The sequence below is a fragment of the Tachypleus tridentatus genome, chromosome 4 (genome assembly GCF_004210375.1).
Source record: "Tachypleus tridentatus isolate NWPU-2018 chromosome 4, ASM421037v1, whole genome shotgun sequence".
NCBI lineage: Eukaryota > Metazoa > Arthropoda > Merostomata > Xiphosura > Limulidae > Tachypleus > Tachypleus tridentatus.
This window is the reverse complement of record NC_134828.1, coordinates 58,602,174-58,622,467: the sequence shown is the minus strand read 5'-3', so window position 1 is coordinate 58,622,467 and position 20,294 is coordinate 58,602,174. Positions and strand designations below refer to the sequence as shown.

Here is a 20,294-nt window from a genome sequence, read left to right as displayed (position 1 = left end):
GCTCGTAATAAGAGATTATTTGAAATAATTACGTGAAAATAATAATAATATTGATAATGAGGTGGCTGCAAGTAAAAATTGGCGAAAAACCTCGAACATCACACTTTACATTTAAATATTGACCAACAGTCAATGTCGGACTTTTGGTCCTTCACTGCGCTGGGGATCTATATACCTGATGCCTAGATTAAGATGTGGGAGGTAAACAGCAGAACCCCGAGGAAACCTACTTTCACTGACTGAAGCCTAATAATTATCACACAAGTGCCCTGTTAAGAGTGTTTTGTATTAAAGTCAACTGATGAAGAAAAGGGAAGGAATATACTTCATAGCGAGGAACCACCGTAGTAGGAAGTTTGTCTTGATAATCGCTGGGCAATGTAATCCTTTAAATGGGTAAACGGAAGACAATTGTCGAAAGAAATTACGTATTTCGGCGCATGCGTGATAGGTCAAGAAATATACAGTAGCTCCATCTACGGAAGTTTGTAAAAAGTGCGTTTAACCTCGTGGTTTGTGGTGGTTTAGCGCTGGAGGTTGAAATTTGAGTGAGAAATATATTATTTTTCTTTATTTAGTTTTTGTATTATAGCATACTTTGTATATCGTTTCTCTTTAATTTATCAGTTTTAATATACAGATTATTAGTGCTTTTCACCAAGCTGGAAGGTTTGTCGTTTTGTATAACTTGGTCACGCATTGTTACTAAATTATTAACACTAACATAGTTTAGTATTATTACTACTGCTACATTTTAACGTGTTATTCGAGTTGCTTACTGGTAGTAATACTCAAAGTATAAAACAATATTTATACAGTATTTTAAAATTCAAAAGAAATGTTTTTACAAGCCCAACCCTAATTTGTAATTGTGTCCTCATTACAATGTTTCGTGTTTTTTTTTTTAATTTCACCCAAAGCTCATCACAATGTTTCGTGTTTTTTTTAATTTAACGCAAAGCTCATTACAATGTTTAACATGTAAATATCGTTATTATTATTTACTTACAATTTGTAATTTAACATTATTACTACTAGTCATTTGACAAGAACAGGAAACTAAAACCATGGTAATGTTTAGGAGCTGATCTTACAAGGCAGTATAACACAGAGATACTATGGAACCACTTGATCACCCTTATGAAAATCTTAATCCCTCCTTTACAGGGTGTTACAAGTTCTCCCTTTTAAACTTCTGTAAAGCTCTGATTTTTTTTCTGTTACTGATGTCATCTGATTCTATAAATCAGTTGCTCTGCTAGACAAAATAAGTCTACCTTAACTGGAGCTTAGCTTTTCATTTTCAAATGTTAAAATGTGTCAACTTGTCTTGGTACCTACATAACTTTAGCAAAGATATATCAGTGATCCTTTTCTTAAAAATACCATGGGTAGTCTTGAAAATGTCAGTGAGATCACCTCTTTTTCTCAAGAGAAAATCATTTAAGAGAATGTAACATAGCCCTATAAAGTAACCTAAAATTATATTAGCTGTACTACTAACAACAGAACATAGCTAATAAACTACCGAGAAAAATACATAACCTAAATCTTGCATTTATTACTTGTCTGTGGACTGACAGACTTGGAAATTATTAAACATGTACCCAAGTATGATAAGATTCAAATAATTCCCTAAACTTTCAAGAATATTTTAATTATTAACACATGTCCATTATGCTAATCAAATTTTTCTCTCTCCAAAGAACGAAACAAATATATTAATTAAAATAAGATATAGCATTATAGTTTAAAATTATGTGCAATCCTCTATGCTGTTTGTCAATTGCCTGGACTCTTTATAATATCTTTTTTTCTTTCTTTCACCTTCCAGTCCAGTTAACTAGTTTTTCTTCTGTCCATATCATTATCTTTATAGCTAATCTTCTGTATGACACTGTTAAAAGCTTTTAAAAAATTGTAACTACATCAAATCAGTATCCTTTCTTCATCCAGATTATATGTAATATCCTCAAAAAAAAAAAAAAAGGATAAACTGATGAGGCAGTATTTCCCTTTGGTGATTTTATGGTGGTGAACTTTTATAATATGTTTGTCATTTTGTGAAGCTGTTTTTATGACTAGAATTTTTTCTACCACAGTAACTGACTGTATTGACAAGGAAGCTGTTCAATTTATTTCTAAAACTTCAGCATGTTTTCCATGGTATTCTTGTCTGTAGTATAGTCCTGTCTGCAAAATGGCATGGAATACCCAAAAATGGGCCTTGGATACCTTTCATAGGTATCCCACACCTTCCAACTACCTTACTTTTCAGCTGATCTGTGTCCATGCATGACAGATAAGGCATGAAAGCCAGAAGGAATCTTGGATTACATTCACAACCAGCATCTCTTCTACCACCAGTTCCAAAATCATATGGGACAAGATTTAGAAGGTCAGTGGAGAGTATATTTCCCTTTTTGATCTTGCTCTCTGATGGCCAGAAAATTGCTGATGCCCAGAGCATAACCAGTACTTTCAGCAAAAGCTTTTAATCATACATTCAGCACTTTTGTTTCATTCCCATCTTTCTTGACCATTAAATCTCTGGAGTGATCATCTCTTTCTCCTCTGGCCAGTCATCTTTATGGCTACAATCTTCCTTTTACACTGGTGGAATACATACTTGTCTTTCATTGGTTTGGCACTACATCAGATAGACCTGATGATATTCACTATGAGATGCTATACCATGTCTCTCCTGCCTCTCTTGCTATTCTTTTAGTTCTTTTTAACAGGATTTGGCAGGAGAAAGTTTTCCCAATGCTTGGTGTTAGACAGTCATCCTCCCTTTATCTAAGCCTGGGAAAAATCCTAAGTAATTCCAATTTTATCAGTCTTCCATTTCAACTTGAGCCCTGAAATCATTTGTTTTATTCTTGATATTCCTAACATTTGAATAAAAGTAACCAAGTTGACTTTTGAGTCAACTGTGTCTTCAAATTTAATATCTTAACTCTTTCACTACAAATATTGACTAAGTGAATTTTCTCAGGCTTTTTTACTGAAATGGTGTGCTGCTGCCTGTGAACAACATTAATGAATACAAACATAACAAAGACTTCTTACCACTTTTAAAGTATCTTTCAGTAAGCATTTTAGAGCTTTCTAAAATGTTACTAAGTAACCTACTTAAGTGGAGCTCATTTCTAGCATATATAATTAATTGTACCTTGAAATCTACCATGTAGGCCTTTAATTTATTTCATTCATTCCTGCATCATGTTGGAGGAAGCTCTTCATAAAGGCCTACAGATGTAAACATCTACCTTTAAAGGATTTCTATGTATGGTTTAAGTAGTTCTTATGATGTATAGTTGCCAACATTATTCATTCCTGTATGCACTTTGCAAGAAATTCTAGTCCTAGTCTTGTTGTGTTCACCATTTTATAAATCTCTTAATCATCGTCTTCATTACAAGCAGCTGTAGTTTTAAAAAGGTTAGACTAGTATGTGAGTGCCAACTGAACCTGTTTCATTGGTAAAGAATAGCTCAAAAAATGGTAGTGGACATGTTGAGTAGCTGTATTTCCCTCTAGTCTATCATTTTAGAATTAGGAACAGCTAGTGCAGATAGTCCCTCAAGTGGCTTTGAGCAAAATTCAGCAAAACAAACAATTCCTAATAATTTACTAAAATATAAACATTTGGCAGCTACCAAGTAATAATGGAAACAGTTTTTACTTTTAATATAAATACATTTTACCTCTTATTTTGTTAATGCCAATGTTAAATCTTTGTTTTCAATCTAATATTTAATTGTGTTAAGAGTACTGTACGTACTTAATAACCTATTAAAGTAGAAGTGGAAACCAGTACATTAAAAGTGTTTAGCACTACAGTAAATGACAACAAGGGTTTTATTGGTCTATCCAAGCCATTGTATTCATTAATTTAACCAAAGATTAAAATAACTTGTAACCAGCCCTTATCATTCAGTTATTTGTCTTTCCTTTAAACTCACTTAAATTAATAAGAAATACCACATCAGAAGAAAAATCCACATTGTTAGAAAAATAAAGCCATCTAAGCTTAAGATGACTTCTACCCTGCTAAAAATTATACTTGTCACCTAATCCTACCATTTTCACCAAAAAGATGCATAAACACTATAAACTCCATTAACAATTTTAAAAACCTCAATCAGCTCTCCTCTAACATTCCTTTTTCAAGAGAAGACAAGTTCAATATCTTAACCTGTCATTATATGACAACTTTTCCATCCCAGTTATCCTAGTAGCCTTCCAATGAACCCTTTCCAATAATCCAGTGGCTTTTCTATGGTAAGGAACCAAAAACTGAGCACAGTACTCCAAATGTGGTCTAACCAATGACCTATACAATGATATTATAACCTCTTCAGACTAGTATTCAGTATTTCTATAGATAGACTGAACTCCTATTTGCCTTGCCATTAGCAACAGCACATTGTTTAGATGGCTTAAGATACTGAATAACTAGAATGCCAAGATCTTTTCCTCCATAACATTAATAAGGCTATTCTCATCCAAATTATACTTCTGGAGCCAGGCTTTAAAAATAGTTTTCTTTGCCGTTACCACACACATTTGTTTTTCAAATTAATTTCCAAGAGAATTGAAGAAATAACTAGTTTTGTATCGCCAAAAACCTAAATCATTAAACCATGAATACAACTGCTATGAACATTTATTCTATGAATAGAATTAAAGAAATTTCAGCTTCTTTCACAACACACTTGCTGGTCGATATTGACCTCAATTGACAAAGTTTAATTTATGTTGCTGACAATTTTATGGTTTATTCTTCTGTTTCATCTCATTCTTTAAGTAAATGTAAAACTACAACCCTTCAACTGGATAACTTTTCAATTGGAATTAATTTATTTTTGATCCAAATTCTCAATCTATGAAAACATTTTTCAGAGGTGGGTATACTCAACAGGCTTGTGTTCAGCATATTTTTAATGTGTGCTCATCAATAGTAAATTTCCCCTGCTAGGTTGTATGTTTATTAGTTTAGTGAGAATGGTCCTGAGGACAAGACAAACCATGTTGTCGAACCTCAATGTATTGAAATTAAAGAATGAGTGAAACAATTACAAAGTTAAATTTTTATTTAAGAAAGGATGAAGTTTCAAGCTAGTACTCTTTGTCAAATTGTACAACTTACAAGTATAACAGGTTTTATAAACTCTTTATAGGAAAAACTTGCCAACACTTTTCCAGATCTATTTGAATATCTCTATCTAATTTTACCTTACTTGAATTGCATTTGGATGAGTATTTATAAATAACAATTGAGGCCTAGAACTTTCCACACACAACAGGATTATATGATGTAAATTGTAGAAGGTTCTAAAACGTAACTGTAATATAACAGTTGAACTACAAAATATATGATTCTTACAGCTCCATAAACAAACCTGCAATAAACTATCACTTCTAAAATAATGAAGTTTAACAATTGTATTATATATATATAAAATGATAATAGTTCTATATATCTAAAAATATTCTAACCATAATATGGTGTTAAAAATTTTAAAGCAAGCAAATTTTGTAAGAAGGGTCAGTATATCAGCAGATATTGGTAAAAATATAAAATTCCCAGTTTATGATGTCAGAATAATTTTTGAGTCAGCCCTAATTTCAGAAGGTTAATCTATTCACAGCAAACAGAAATATTTTTAATCCTGGCCTAGTACAAATTGTATTATCTCATATGCATTAATTTGTATTTGTTATAATTAAGTCATCTGATGTTTACCCAGTTCACTGAATAATCTAAATCCTTTTGTAAAGGATTTTCTCTAGTTGTTTTTTGCTGAATCTTGTGAGATCACTTTTTTGTTCCTTGTCTTCCTGTTACTATCCAACATCACCCATTGCTATGGCTGGCTATCATGAGTTTCAGAGGTACTTGTTTTTGGTCTGATGGAAACTTATATCTTCCACTTTGTACACATGCAGAACATTTTTTTTTGTCATAGACTACTGGGTGCTTTATCAATGTATTTTCCCATCCTTGCACTATCTACCTTACCTGATTTTAACATCATGGAAAAATTTCACACCACCACTCTGGAGTTTTATTTCCATGAAATTCTGCCCTACTTGAATCAATTTTGGTAGTTTTTTTTACTTCAGACAAAAAGATTTTGTCCTGTGACGTTGGCACTCTTCTGGTGTTGGAATGACTAATACTGATGTCTCATATACTTTCTTCACATTGTAATTTGTCCACCCATCTCTCACTTCACTAAGTTCATTCACAGCATTCATATATTCTATTTCCAGCCTTTTCCTTTGGGTTGGCTTTGATCCTTTGTTTTCATTCAGGTTTGATGGGCTTTTTAAAGTATTTTTTAAGCCTTTTATTCTACTACAATGTGTGCACTTAGTTTCTATTCATCTCCCATCCTTTGTAAACTCAGTCATCTGTTTCACATTTTTGAGACATATTGCATTTTATATCAAAGCTGTCATGTTTCCTTATTTTCCTATAAATGAGAATTTCTATCTTTTTGGGGACTGTCTAGTTGTGGCTCTTGTTCCTTTTGCAAGTGTCCGTGTACACCTCCTTTGATGTAGTATATCCAAGATCAACTGTCTTCTTTTCACACCTCACTGTTGTGGTGGCAAATTTGAATCTATGTGACCCTGAACATTTATGTTTCCTTACCTTACTCTGACTTGCATCTTTTGGAGTTCCCCAAGGTTCAGTGGTGTGTTTGAGGGCTTACATTTCTTGCATATTTGGGCTTTCCTACCATTGCAACCAAATCTACACATACAACCTATTAACCATTGCCTTTGTTTTAGTGAGGTGGTAATCTTAACTCCAGTGTATGGTCTCCAAAGGAGTGGTTCTCTGCATCTTTGTGCTCGAGATATTGGCTGTTCATCATATTCCGTCTTATATCTGTGGTTTTTTTATTATAATCCATTCAGGCATCTCAACTACTGTTGTACTTGCTCTTGACTTTCTCTTTGAGACCAACAGCCACTATATTTATTTGTTGGTCTATTTGCATCCTCTAGTAATTTGTTCCCACTATGAGGGTCCTATCTTTGCTGGCTTTAAACTCTTTCAATGCCTTGCTTTCACTTGTATGGTCTCCAATTCTAGAATGTATAGCTCTGTCAGTGGAACCTTATGTCTGGAGTATTTTAGTCTCTTTTATATATATGCTTTAACAGTATTTTCTTCTCTTCACTTCCTGGAACTGTTCCTCTCACTTTTACCTTGAATTCTTCCTGTGCTTGTTATCATAGGGATGAGTCAATCTTTATTGACCATTCTTTTCAAGTCTTGAGATGCTCAGGAGGGTGACTGGATGTTTTCTGTATTCAACCTTCTTTCCCCTTACAATAATTCTAACTTGGGTCATATCCTTTGTCCTGTACAGGCTGATAATTATTTTACTTGTCCATTTCAAAGGCAATTGACAGTCGTTTTTTTTGCCATGGAATTCCACTCTCTCTACTAAATCTTCTTGGTGTGGATTCCTGTATGTGGTGAGGGGGCCTCCCAGGGAATATTCTTTTCTTTCAGTTTACCTCCTCTAGGATCCAAACATCTACCTACGTGTTTGCCATGTGTGGTGACCCATGAAGGGGAGGAGAGGATCCTGGTGGTTGAGGGGTCAAACCCAAACACACCACTTTGGCCTTGAATTCCTGTAGATGGCAGCCTTGGATCAATCGGCTGGTCCACTTGGACTAGGATAACCAAGTATCAGTGTTGGATGTTCTCAACAGGTATTGTGGACATTGTATCTGATGATGGAGTTTGTGTAAAGTGCTCATGAAACCCTGCAATGTCCTTGTTTTACTTTGTAGTACATCCCCTCATAGGGCTTCATGGTGAGTGTGGGGTCAGTGGGCACCAAAATATTCCTTTTTTTTTAATTACAGACCCTCCAAGTAAAAACTTAAATACAATAGTGAAAAATAGTCCATAGGTAAACGACCATGTCTTGAAAATTCTGAGCAGCAATCTTCGACAACTGTAACACCTGTTGTACCTCATTTTCTTATCCTACATTCTCTTTCAGACAAACCTTTAGGACAAATATCTCAATTTTTCATTCAGAAGGAACGAGAGGAACTTGCTGGCTCTCCAAACTCAGTAAAGAAGCTTCGATCTGGTGACATATTGGTGGAAACATCCACATCTCAACACAGTGAACTCTTCTTGCAATCAAAGGTGATTGGGAATATACCTGTTGAGGTTACACCTCATTCTACTTTGAATTCATCATGTGGAGTTATTGTTGAGAGGGATTTGAAGAACATCCCTAAATCAGAGATTCTCAAGGTTTTCTCCACTCAAGAGAATCATTCTCAAAACAAATGAAAAGCCTTTTGATTTTCATGGTTAAAAAAGTTGATGAATAAACTTCTACACCCATCTCTGTTCCTCCCATACATTCCAACAAACTCCAAGATCCCCATCCTTTGGTTCCAGGTACAGGCATTTCTTTGGATACATCTTGTTTTCCCACCCCAAGATACAAAACAATCATTCATTCATGTCCTCAGTCACTGGAATCCCCTTCCTACAATCGACCCAGGACAGGATACATGTAGGTTGATAGACCTCCCTCAAATAAGGACAGTAAGGAAAAAAGACATGGTCATAAACAGAAGGCTTCTCCACCCAATTCACCTACACACAAATAAAAATGGCCACCCTGATACAATGGAATTGTCGAGGTTTACATTCTAATTTGGATGACATCAAAATACTGATTGCTTCCTACCATCCTGTATGTCTTTTCTTACAGGAAACATTTCTGAAACCTGCCAATACAGTCACCTTTGTGCAGAAATGACAGGCTGTGTGATGGACGAGTGCATGGAGGGTTGGCACTGTTGGTTGATCAGCATGTGCCCACCCTGTCTTTGCCATTCAACACACCCTTGAAGGCCGTAGCCATGCGTGTTTCCTTGGGTCATACCATCACTGTTTGTTCTCTCTTCCTGTTGCCTGGAGAGACATATGATCAATCAGACCTTGATGCTCTCATTGAACAGTTGCTGTCTCCTTTTATAATCCTGGGGAACTTTAATGGACATCATCCCCTCTGGGGAAGTGCTGTTATTGATAGGAGAGGTTGCTCTGTAGAGCATATGCTCTCTGATCACAAGCTTTTTCATTTCAGTACTGGTTCTTCCACTTATTTCCATGCACCTAGTCAGTCTTTTACTGCTATTGATCTCTCTGTTTGCTTCCCTTTATTATTCTCCCATTTTTCATGGAGGGTTGACAATAATCTCCGAAGTAGTGATTATTTTCCTATAATTTTGAGAGAGATTGGTTGTGGTCGATGCCAACCGACCCATGTGCCCCAGTGGAAGCTGGATCCCGTGAACTTAGCCCTTTTTCACTGCTCTCGCCAAACTTGATCCTGACATCGTCTGTAAACCATCAATAGACGATTGTGTGGCAACAGTAACTGACTGTATTATACAAACAGCTGCTTAATATATTCCTAAAATTTCAACATGTTTTCCACTATATCCTCATCTGTGGTGGAATCCTGCCTACCACATGGCATGGAATGCTCAAAAACGGGCCTGGGATACTTTCCATAGATATCCCACACTTTCAAATTGCATCGCTTTCCAGTGGGCCCATGCTAGGTGTGTAAGACATCAAAACCAGAAGGAATCTTGGATTAAGTTCATAACTGGCATATCTTCTACCACCAGTTTCAAAGGTCAGTGGGCACTACAATTCTGTCCCCCTCTCGATCTTACTTTCTGATGGCCAAGAAATAGCTAATATCCAGAGCATCGCCGATACTCTAACTTAAAGTTTTTGCCAGGTATCTAGCACCTCTGCTTGTTGTCTCCACCTTCTTGGCCATCAAGACTCGGGCAGAGTGTTCACCTCTTTTCTTTTGAACTAACTGTCTCAATGACTATAATTGTCCCTTTACTATTTATACTAACTCGCTTAGTTCTCTACTGGACCTGGAATCGCCTCACGTTAGCTCGCACCCTGTTTTCATCGATATTCAAAACCGACTAGCCAATTTTCTTTTAACATCTACTTCTATCCAGTTTTTCTGGATACCAGGCCATGTTGGTATTTGTGGGAATAAGCTTGCCAACACCCCAGCTAAATCTATCTGCTCTGGCACTATCACCACTGTGCCTGTTCCACACATGGACTATGGTCCTGTATTCAAGGCTCGGCTCTGTGCCACCTGGAAGTTGACTTGACTTGAAGTGAGCAACATAAAAACAAGCTTTACAAAATAAAACCCTCTATTGGATTCTGGTCATCTTGCAGAAATAAGGATCAGAAAGAGGAAGTTGTTCTTACTTGACTATGCATTGGTCAGTTTTTCAACTCATCATTTTCTTTTTTTTATCTGGAACTGATGCACCAATGTGTAGTCTGTGTAACACTCAAGTTACACTAAGCAACATTTTACTTTCTTGCTGTCATTATGATTCTTAACAGTAGCACCATATTAAACATGTTATGTCCCAAGGTTTGTCCATAATGTTAGACAATGTTATTGGTGATGGTGACACTCTCTGCCTTGGAAATGTTTTAAGTTTTTTGAAGGTCATCAATCTTTTTAATGCCATTTCAATTTTTTGATTTATACATTAAACCTTTTTTAATGTGATTTCCTTTTAAGAATCACAGTCCATCTAGTTTGATTTGAAATTAGAAAAGGACTGTAACATCAAATAACTCAAAACTAGAACTGGAAAGGCTGACTTCAAGTGACTAATGCTGATGTTTGAACTATCCGTTAGTCATCCTGGCGAGTTATTATTAAAAGTTTGCTATAAGTCTTTTAAAACTTTTATTCCTTTTTGATAATGGCCATAATGTGAAGTAACTCGGAACCAGGACTGGAAAGGCCAACTTCAGGTGACGAATGGTAGTTTTTGTACTTAACTGTTTGTCTTCTTGGTGAGTTATGACAATTACAGTTATGCTACAGAAAGTCCTTTACAGCTTGTATCACTGTAGTTTTTTTCTTAATGTTGTAGACTAGATGTAAAAATTGGCTTTCATGTTATTTATATTTTTTTTAATCTTTATCTTGTTTTACCTTAATTTCTTTTGTGAATTTTATTAATTTTACTTTAATTTTAACTTTTTACTGGATGTTTTGGGCAGATAGCCTAGCTACTTTGTGCCATAAAACACCAAATCAACCAACCAACCAACTCTAGTAAATTCTCTCTTTCTGCTATAACTAGTTTATTCTTCTATGAGTTATTACATTTTTTCTGGTCTTCTCTCATCAAGTTTTTCATCTCATTACTTCTCTTGCCTCTAGCCATTGAGGTCTTCTGTATAAAATCTTTCAGGTAGTAGATGTAGTCCCTGATACTTTGTTACATTAATTGTACCACATTGTGGTTTCAGTCTCCATCCAGTCATTTTCCATTATTCACATTGAATCTCCAAAGGTGAATTGTTTATTTTTATATTTCTTTTTGTTAAACAGGCCTCAAAACAGCTTGTTCAAGATATAAAAATGCATTATAACAACAAGAGAATCCATCAAGTGGTTGGTGTTGTCTCTCAGGGAATAATTCTTTACCCCAAAACTGTTGTCACGTGAGGGATAACAAAATATTAAGCCAATTTATTACTGCTGAATGCCAACTGTTGAAATGGAGTTCTCTGCGAGACTGCTCGAGCAGTGTTTCTATTTATAGACTACATGCCATGTTATAGAAATAAAGGAAGTCAGCCTCAAGTGTGAAACTCACCTTCACATCTCTTGTATGTGCTATATCTGTTCTTGGTAGCTTATTTCACACTTTGTTAGTATGGGACCTTGTATTGGTATGGTGATTTGTGTTTGGTTAGTATCTCCTCTCTGGCATTTTTGCTTCATTAGTTCCAAGCCTCTGTGAAGGTTAAATTGGAAAGTTCTCTTGTCAGGTTGGTATAATTTCTCTTGCATAAGACTGAGTGAACACATCTTTTGATTGGAAATAAGACTAGAATGTTACCTTGAAATGTAATATGGCCATCCTACCATATAACAAACCAAGCCATTATTATAGTTAGGCCAACCTGACGGTTCTTTTTTTTTTCCTTGGGATGCAGGACTAATACCTATTGTACCTAATTATTTTAGTGCCTCACAAGTATTTTTAACCTACTGCCCTAGCCATATTACATGCTTATACTCAGCTGACCATTTTAACCCTTTCAGTGAGGTTGGCGACCACAGTCGACTTGAAAGCTCAGCATGGTAGGCGATCTTCATCGACAAGATGTAAACAACATACCCTTGTGGCTAATTATCATAATCACACAGGCCTGTAGATCCACTTGAGGCTAGAACCACATGTATTCATTGTTTACTTGGGATTCCCAGAAGGTATTTAAACCAATGGTCATGTGATTTCTTTGTTTTCTAGCCTGTGTAGATCAAACTGTTCATTGTTTTAGAGGATGCCTTCGTTGCATATTCTGTTGATACTTGCGACGTTGTTACAATGCCGAAAGGAAAAGCTTATACCACTAAAGAAGTAATCAATATTATTTTAAATGATGAAGATAGTGACAAAGAGTTGTCACTCCAAGACTATTCAGAGAGCAGATTATTCAAAGTTCGCTGGAGGGATATGTCAGCAAAGCCAAACGTAAAAGAAGACCAAGTACTTAAAAAGGTCACCACTTGGTGGAAAGACATAGTATTGGACAATATGAGGACAAAAAATACAAACCTGATTGTACTGTTTGCTGCGATAGATACACAGCTGGATGGAAGAGAAAGCGGACTAATTATTTCTGCAAACAGTGCAATTTCCCCATGTGCTTTTCACCATGCCATGAGATATATGATAACCACAAAGACTATCGACGGGCTGCTGCACAAATTGTATACAATTTATAATAAATTATTGTGCTTTACATGGCACTTTTTTGTTGTGTATCAGGGTGTCTTCCTTTATTCCTCTTATGTTTTGAATTTAACATATATATTATTGGGTACAAGCACTGAACATTTCAGGGACTTTTGTTGAGTTATTGCCGAGATATCATGCTTTTAGTACTGATACCGTCATTAGTTGAAGTATCAAAAATATATATTCAGCGCCATGTCAAACATTACAAATTTTTATCCAGTGCCAAAAAGGTTAAGGATAATGACTAGTTGATCAGTCTCACCTTCTGCTAGCCTCTACAGTGCCTTAGCACCACACAGAAATATCTTTTGATATCTTTTTCTTCATCACCCTGATTAGGTGAAAGTTGTTCCCTGCATGAGAAGAATGATGTCTTCTACATTGTGATTCTTCATTAGTGGGTGACATGCTCTTATTAGGGTTTCCATTTCTGGTGCTATGATTTCAGAAGCTTATTTTTGTAAATTTTCTAGCTCCACACTGGTCAACTTTGTCAACTTATTAATGTCATATTCTTATTGTTGTGCACAGAAGTAAGTTCTAAAATTAACTTTTACTTATTTTTAGATTCATTTGAAGTAAATATTCACCTTTGTATGTTCTTCCACTCTTCTTTCCCACTTTGGTGTATTTTCTTTTCCTCATAAGGAATGGGTTTTTGTTCCAATGCTAGTGTGGTTTATATAATTCTACGTGATCCGGGACACTTCCCTCATCTCACTCACATTTGTTTGGATCCCCCATTGCAAATAAGAGCATGGGCATTATGGTATACTGACATTCCCTGTTCTTCTCACTATTGTGGATAGGATGTTTCAAGAATGGATGGGTGAATTTTGCCCAAATTCTAAAATGGACACTACATACAAAGTTCTAGATTTGATTAATCTTTTGAATGCCATGGGTCAAAATTAGGTCATAGATGTTTCATAAACACAATTTTCTCATTTTAATGTTGGAATATAAACATATAAAAGGTTTAGAACCTTTATGGATTATGTGGTTCTAAAACAGTATAACAGCAATACCTTATTGTTTTATTTTGTGGGATATGGTTTATATTTTTGACTATTTTTCTTGCTAATGGTATAAGTAGCAGGTAATTAAATAATCTGAATAAATTATATTTTTAATATTTTATTCAGAAAAGAAATAATACAAACACTAGCCATATAAAAATTTTCTTAGTTTAGCCATTTTAATTGTTTAACACTTTTTGATTAATTTGTTTTATTAGAATTCCCCAGATATTTAATGATATACACTGTCCAACTCTACACAAACCATGCCAGAAGTCAGTGTTGCTGAAGTTGAAACTGTTCAAGAAAAAACAGTGAAGACAAATGAATGTGGTTAGTATACTTTGAAAAAGTTTATGCAAGTGTCACGATAAATATCATTTGGTTTTATGTTAACTTATTTGTTTGGAATGTGGTAAATATGTCTGTGTGTTCTGTAATTAAACTGTATTTTATTTTTAGTTTAATAATTTGAACGACTGTAGAGGTTACTTTGCATTCTTAGTTTAGTATGTGGATTTAGTTACATATAACCTAAAGCTCCTAAGCTGGCTAAACCTTATGAGATGTTAGTGAGTTTAAGGCCAAAAATGTCAAATGGGAAAGGCACCCAACTGATGAAATAATGCATTGTAATCTTTGTAAGTAAGAAAGTATATTTCATTAACTACACTCATTACCAAGTTGTTTTAATTTGCATGTGAGTATGTAGTCTGCTTGAAAAGGTAATATTAATTCAGCTTACAATATGAATGTTTTTCATATAATCAAAATAGGCCATACCATATTTGTGATGATATGTATTGAATGAGAACACGTCACAGACAGATTAAACTTGGTTGCATGAATGTATTTACCTGGTCATTTTAATGGAAGTAATCTTAAGTACCAAAACTGAATACTTTAATAAGAGTATATATAGATATATATAGAAAAGCATGACTGGCTTTCAGTTGTTTGAAATGTAAATTATTTGTTTGTCACAAGTGATTGCTGACATGAAAGCAATATGTCAACGTAAGCTCTGTGAACTTAAGTAAGTAACACTATGGGTGGATGACACAACCATTTTGTGTGATTTTCTAATATACTGATAAAGTCATTCTTACCAAACTGCCAAACAAGGTTTTTACCAATGTGTATTATAATTATACATAATCTGAGTGTTGATGATGTGGGTATTGTATTGATGAAGCATAAAAGGCATTGTAGATGCAGAAACTAAGAAGCACTAACATGAACCACTAGTTTTAAGATTCATGTGTTTTGAGTAACTATAATACATGGTTATTTAATATTTTAATGCTTATTTGAAATATATTGCTTATATAAAAGTTGGATAAAAGGAATTATAATTTAACAGCTTTTGTGGAAGACTTGGGAGAAAAAAGATAGGCTAGTCATGTTAGAATGTTTTATTTTAATTGTAAATGATTAAATAATGTTTTAGAATCTATATCAGTGCTTGTATAAATAAGCAAGTGTTGAATGATGATTTCTGTCAACTATGGACAACTTTGTAATGGTATTATTCTACTGAGTACGTAATGAAATTAACATGAGCAGTTTTAAAGATTTACCATTAAGTATGGGCAAGCATATTAATGTCCATTCTAATTCAGTCTGCATCTGTTTCTAGATTCAACTTAAAAAACCAAGTTCGCTATCTTAAATTTCAGTACTACTTCAATCTGTGGAATTTATTGTACTAATGTATATTACTTAAACTTGTATAATTTTTAGGGATGAAAAATTTTGTTGTTGTTATGCTAATTTAAAAAAATATATTTTTGGAATCTTAGCACATGAATCTGGGACAGATTCTGAGAGTGAGGATTCTGTTCCAGAATTGGAAGAGCCTGAAACTTCTGGGGCCCAGTCAACTAGTCAGGAACAGGTGAGTTTTTGTAATTTATGGAACATTGGCAAATGCATTTGGGACATATTTTTGTGTGGACTGGTGGCTAGTTTACAACCTTCGGGTCATGAAACCAGTTGCTGAGTATGCTCATCCTCTCAGCTGTGGGGATGATATAACTTGTCAGTTAATCACACTATTCAGTGGTAAAGAGTACCTCAAGAATTAATAATGGGTGGTGTTTACTAACTTCTTTCCATGTTATTTATTGCTTCAAAATTAGAGATGGTAAGTGCAGATACCCCTTGAATAGCCTGTCAAAAACATACCCTTACAGTGAGGATTCTATCACATAATTGGAAGAGCCTGAAAGTTTTATAACTCATTTATCTAGTCAGGAACAGTTACCATATGGTTTGAACAGATTATATAGTGTCTTTGTAGAAATATTAGCATCTACTGTTAATCTACTAAAGTTAAATGGTTTGTAATAATATTCAAAATCTATAAACATTCCTGGTTAAATACCTGTAGTTTCCAAATTAATAAGTGTTTACCACTCTTATAGCTACCAGGGTTTATTGTATATCAACTATAGCAAAGCAACAATATATACTGTTTCCCTGTGTATTGCATTGACTACTTTTTATAATCATTAAGTAAATCCTAAAAATTTCAAGTATACCAACAACACTGTCGACCACTAATATTTACATACACAAATAGTATAATGTTTATTAATACTGTTGAGAATCTTCTACAAATTTAGTGAACAGGTGAGAATTTCACAGTACAAATGTAACACTATAAGTTGTGTGCATTTTTTAATGTATATTTCATTAAAGCAAACATCAGTATTAAAATTCAACAGTAAATCCATCACATAAGTCATTTAGATAATAAAGTCTTTCAAGTTTTTTCTTGATATGGAAACATAAGAGACTGGTACTTTGTTTCAGATGGCACAGGCAGCAGGTATAACAGAAGAAATGGTCAGCAAATCTAAACAGAGCCGAAGTGAAAAGAAAGCGCGCAAAGTAATGTCCAAGCTTGGGTTGAAGGAAATCTTGGGTGTTAGCAGAGTCACTGTTCGTAAATCAAGAAATATATTGTTTGTAATCACCAAACCCAGTGTTTATAAAAGCCCAGCTTCTGACACATACATAGTTTTTGGTGAAGCTAAGGTGAGAAGAATTTTTATCATTTTCTATTAGGTGACTTCTGTCAAGATTTGTAGCATTTTAGAATTCTATAATGAATTTTTTTACACAGTTATTCCCAGAACCTGAAAAAACAGTGAAACATTGAATGATTTTACTTTGTTATTAAAATTTTCTTGACAGTACTTGTTTTTCTTCAAGTTTCACTGGTAATGTAGAAAGTTTGGTGTACAGTGGATTCTCAAGCTAATAGTTTCTTAAATAATACTTATTTTTCATTCAAGATTGAAGATCTCAGTCAGCAAGCACAGATGGCAGCAGCAGAGAAATTCAAAGCTCCTGAACCAGGGTTGAATGCTGGTGAGCCCACGAAAGCTAATGTGTCACAACCAATTGATGAAGAATCAGAAGCAGAAGAAGAAGAGGTAAGATTTTTCTTGTGAAGATGGAAATCTTAAGTTAGTTGAGTGATCTCCTATAGAATAGAAAGCTTAAATTGTTAATGTGATTTTAACATTTTCTATGAATTTTCTGGAAGATGTGATTTATAATAAAAGTAAAAATTACATTGCACTTTTATGTTAGATTGCAAAATATATGTTTTAAATATGTTGAATTGTAAATGTTTTTAATTCTTTTTTTTTCAAGTTGATTTATATTTTTTTATGATAAAGTTTGTTTCATTGCAACATGTGGTCCTGCTTTTACTTCTGGCTCACACTTGCTATCTATAGTTGTATTAAGCCATTGCATTGTTTCTCAGTGGGAACAGATCCAAATTCTAGATTTGGGCTAATGACTGAGATCCACACACAAACTATCTGGTTCTTCATCCACCTTGTATTCTCCTTTCCACACCAGTCCAAAATATGGCAGAATCCTTACTTTCCCAGTCGTAAGGTACTGGGAAGGTTACTGTAGTGAGATTTCTCTGTTAATGATGCCTTCTCCTTACCCTGAGAAGGGATGGATTGGGCCCACCCTTTGCTTGAAATGTAGGGCTCAGTATTGCTTGGAAGTTAATTACAGGACACCTCATTGCAATTTTTTTCAGTTCAGTGATTAGACATACATACCCACTTTTAATCAGTGATACATTTTCTTTATATGATAGCATGCGTGGATTACTAGGTTATGGTGTATTCTAAAGCTGTATAAATTTTACATATAATTATAATAAATGAGGTAGTTACAGATCATAAAGATTGTTTTGCTCAATCAAATGCTGAAGTTATAGTTGTTAATAGAACTAGGTAAATGCTAGGCCTACTGAAGAAAGATGATGATGAATGAACATGAAAAATTTTGGTTTTGGCATTTCACAAATGTTTTTATTTTGGGATGCTCTACATAGCTGAAAAGTGGAACATGCACTGTAGTTAAAGAAACTATGTCAGGTAGCTCTTCATATATCTAGCTTCTAATGACTTGTGGAGAAGTAAATCAAGATGACTTTTTATTGTATTGCTTTAAGATGGCCATCCATGTCATCTCTATGTAATGCTAATACATTCTTTGATTCACCAGTGCTTCATAAGTTAGAATGAATTATGTCACAGATGTAATGCAAATGAAAAAATTTTTAGCAATTGATAACAGTATCAGGAAATTTTTATAGAATTAAAAGATCTTGGATACATATAGCTAGCCTTTCAACCATGTGGGAAGTTTAATTAAATTCTGTATATGTATATTTAAAGTAAGTAAAATGTTTTAAGTGTTTATGACACAACCAACTGAAGAAAGTCCATCAACAGCTAAATAAGGTGTGTTAAGTTGTGAACCTAACTACATGACTTGCAGAATGACTTGGTTTTGCTTAATAAATGTGGTCACACTTCTCAAAAGACATTTTGTTGCTTTGATTTTTATACAGTGTTGCAAGGCTTGAAGTTAATGTAAGAAAATTTACTGACTAGTAATGTAGTTTTGTGGATAAAACTTAGAAGGCAGTAGAAAAAATTGTTGTTACAGTTTTGGAAGAAAGACTTGCAGATTCTTATTGTTAAGTATGAAATACACCCATGATGTGTGCATTTCACCTATTTATATTATGAGATTGTGCATAAAGTAGGCTACTGTAACTGTGACTAATGGGATTGTTTATCTTACCAGTTCCATGTGATTCCTGTTTGAACTTGTATGGCTTGCCCATGCTAAGTATTGGAAAATAGAGTCACTGCAACATCAACTTATTTTGAGTTGCAAAGACAAATAGCATCTGAGTTTGCCAGTTATATTCATACCGTCTGTTATTTGCAATGCAGTTTTTCTCGTGGTTAAAGTGTTGTCCTTGAGTAGTTGCTCATTAGAGCATGTAAATTGCAGATTTTTTTTTATATATTTTTCTTAACTTTGCTGTGTTTAGCACAGCTGTTACTAGTGTTAGGCCAATTGGCTTAATATGCTTCAACTGTTAGCATTTAAAATTTCACTAATATAGTATTTTTTTCTTTTTTAAATCAGGCTAGCAACCAGCAGTGGAATACTGGCTTTAACCTTTGTGAAATAGTTGAAATTAGAATGTATTATCATATTCAAAGAGAAAATAGCGCAGAAGCTTTATACGTATAAATAGAATATAGATATATTAATTAACATTTAATACATGAAATAATTAATTATGACACAGATACTCTTAATTTTAAAGAATAATGTTGTTAGTTGCAGTTCAGAATTTATTAGTTGCAAAACCCCACCTATTAACTATTTGCTAGTATCTTCAAAGATTAAGGTTAAATCTTTAAGTAGAAAGATTGTCACTATGCAGTATGGCAACTCATTTTGTAAATAGATGAATCATCAGTGTGTATGAATTTTGCAAAATAATTCTTGCTTTCCAAGATTTTCACCTGAGAGCCCAAACTTAACTGTCATTGTTAACTTTTTCTGTTACAAACATGTTAACTCTGGATAACTACAAGATAGAATGAAACATTGTTCTTGGATTATTAATAATGCTTAAACCAGTGTAATTATCACATAGGCAGTTCCTGGTGAATTCTGTTTATATATATATATTTTAATTTTTCTTCCCTGATTCAAATTATATAAATCTTGGATAAATCTGTTATTCTTCTAAAAATAGTAGTCACATTATACTTTGTTCTTCATTAATGTAATGACCTAAATAATAAAAATATGACTTTACTTAATTTTTTAAGGGTCAAAACAGTGTTGTGGGGTACTATATACCTCACCACAAACTAAAGTGTATGTAGGCTAAGCTTTATTTTTACCACAGTGTTAACCTGTGTTGTACAAATACTGTTAATGTAGACATTCTGTTATTTCTCCATTTATTTTCAATTTTTGCAGATGCAACAAATTTAGCAGTTTTAACAATTTGGAATGACATAAGATTTG

At 34.1% G+C, this 20,294-nt stretch overlaps 1 protein-coding gene across 2 annotated transcripts in view; it reads left to right on the top strand.

The window, feature by feature from the left end:
• The first annotated feature begins 408 nt into the window (after positions 1-408).
• The window catches only part of LOC143249203 (nascent polypeptide-associated complex subunit alpha-like), a 32,714-nt gene continuing 12,828 nt past the window's right edge, over positions 409-20,294 (top strand). Inside the window, exons 1-5 of one of the 2 annotated variants that reach the window (XM_076498675.1) lie at positions 409-548; positions 14,129-14,243; positions 15,713-15,807; positions 16,728-16,952; positions 17,213-17,353. In XM_076498675.1, the coding sequence (XP_076354790.1) occupies positions 14,177-14,243; positions 15,713-15,807; positions 16,728-16,952; positions 17,213-17,353 (528 nt within the window). In that variant the 5' untranslated portion in view covers positions 409-548; positions 14,129-14,176. Of the gene's footprint in view, positions 670-14,128; positions 14,244-15,712; positions 15,808-16,727; positions 16,953-17,212; positions 17,354-20,294 lie in introns of both variants that reach the window. The other variant, XM_076498676.1, reaches the window with a different exon arrangement.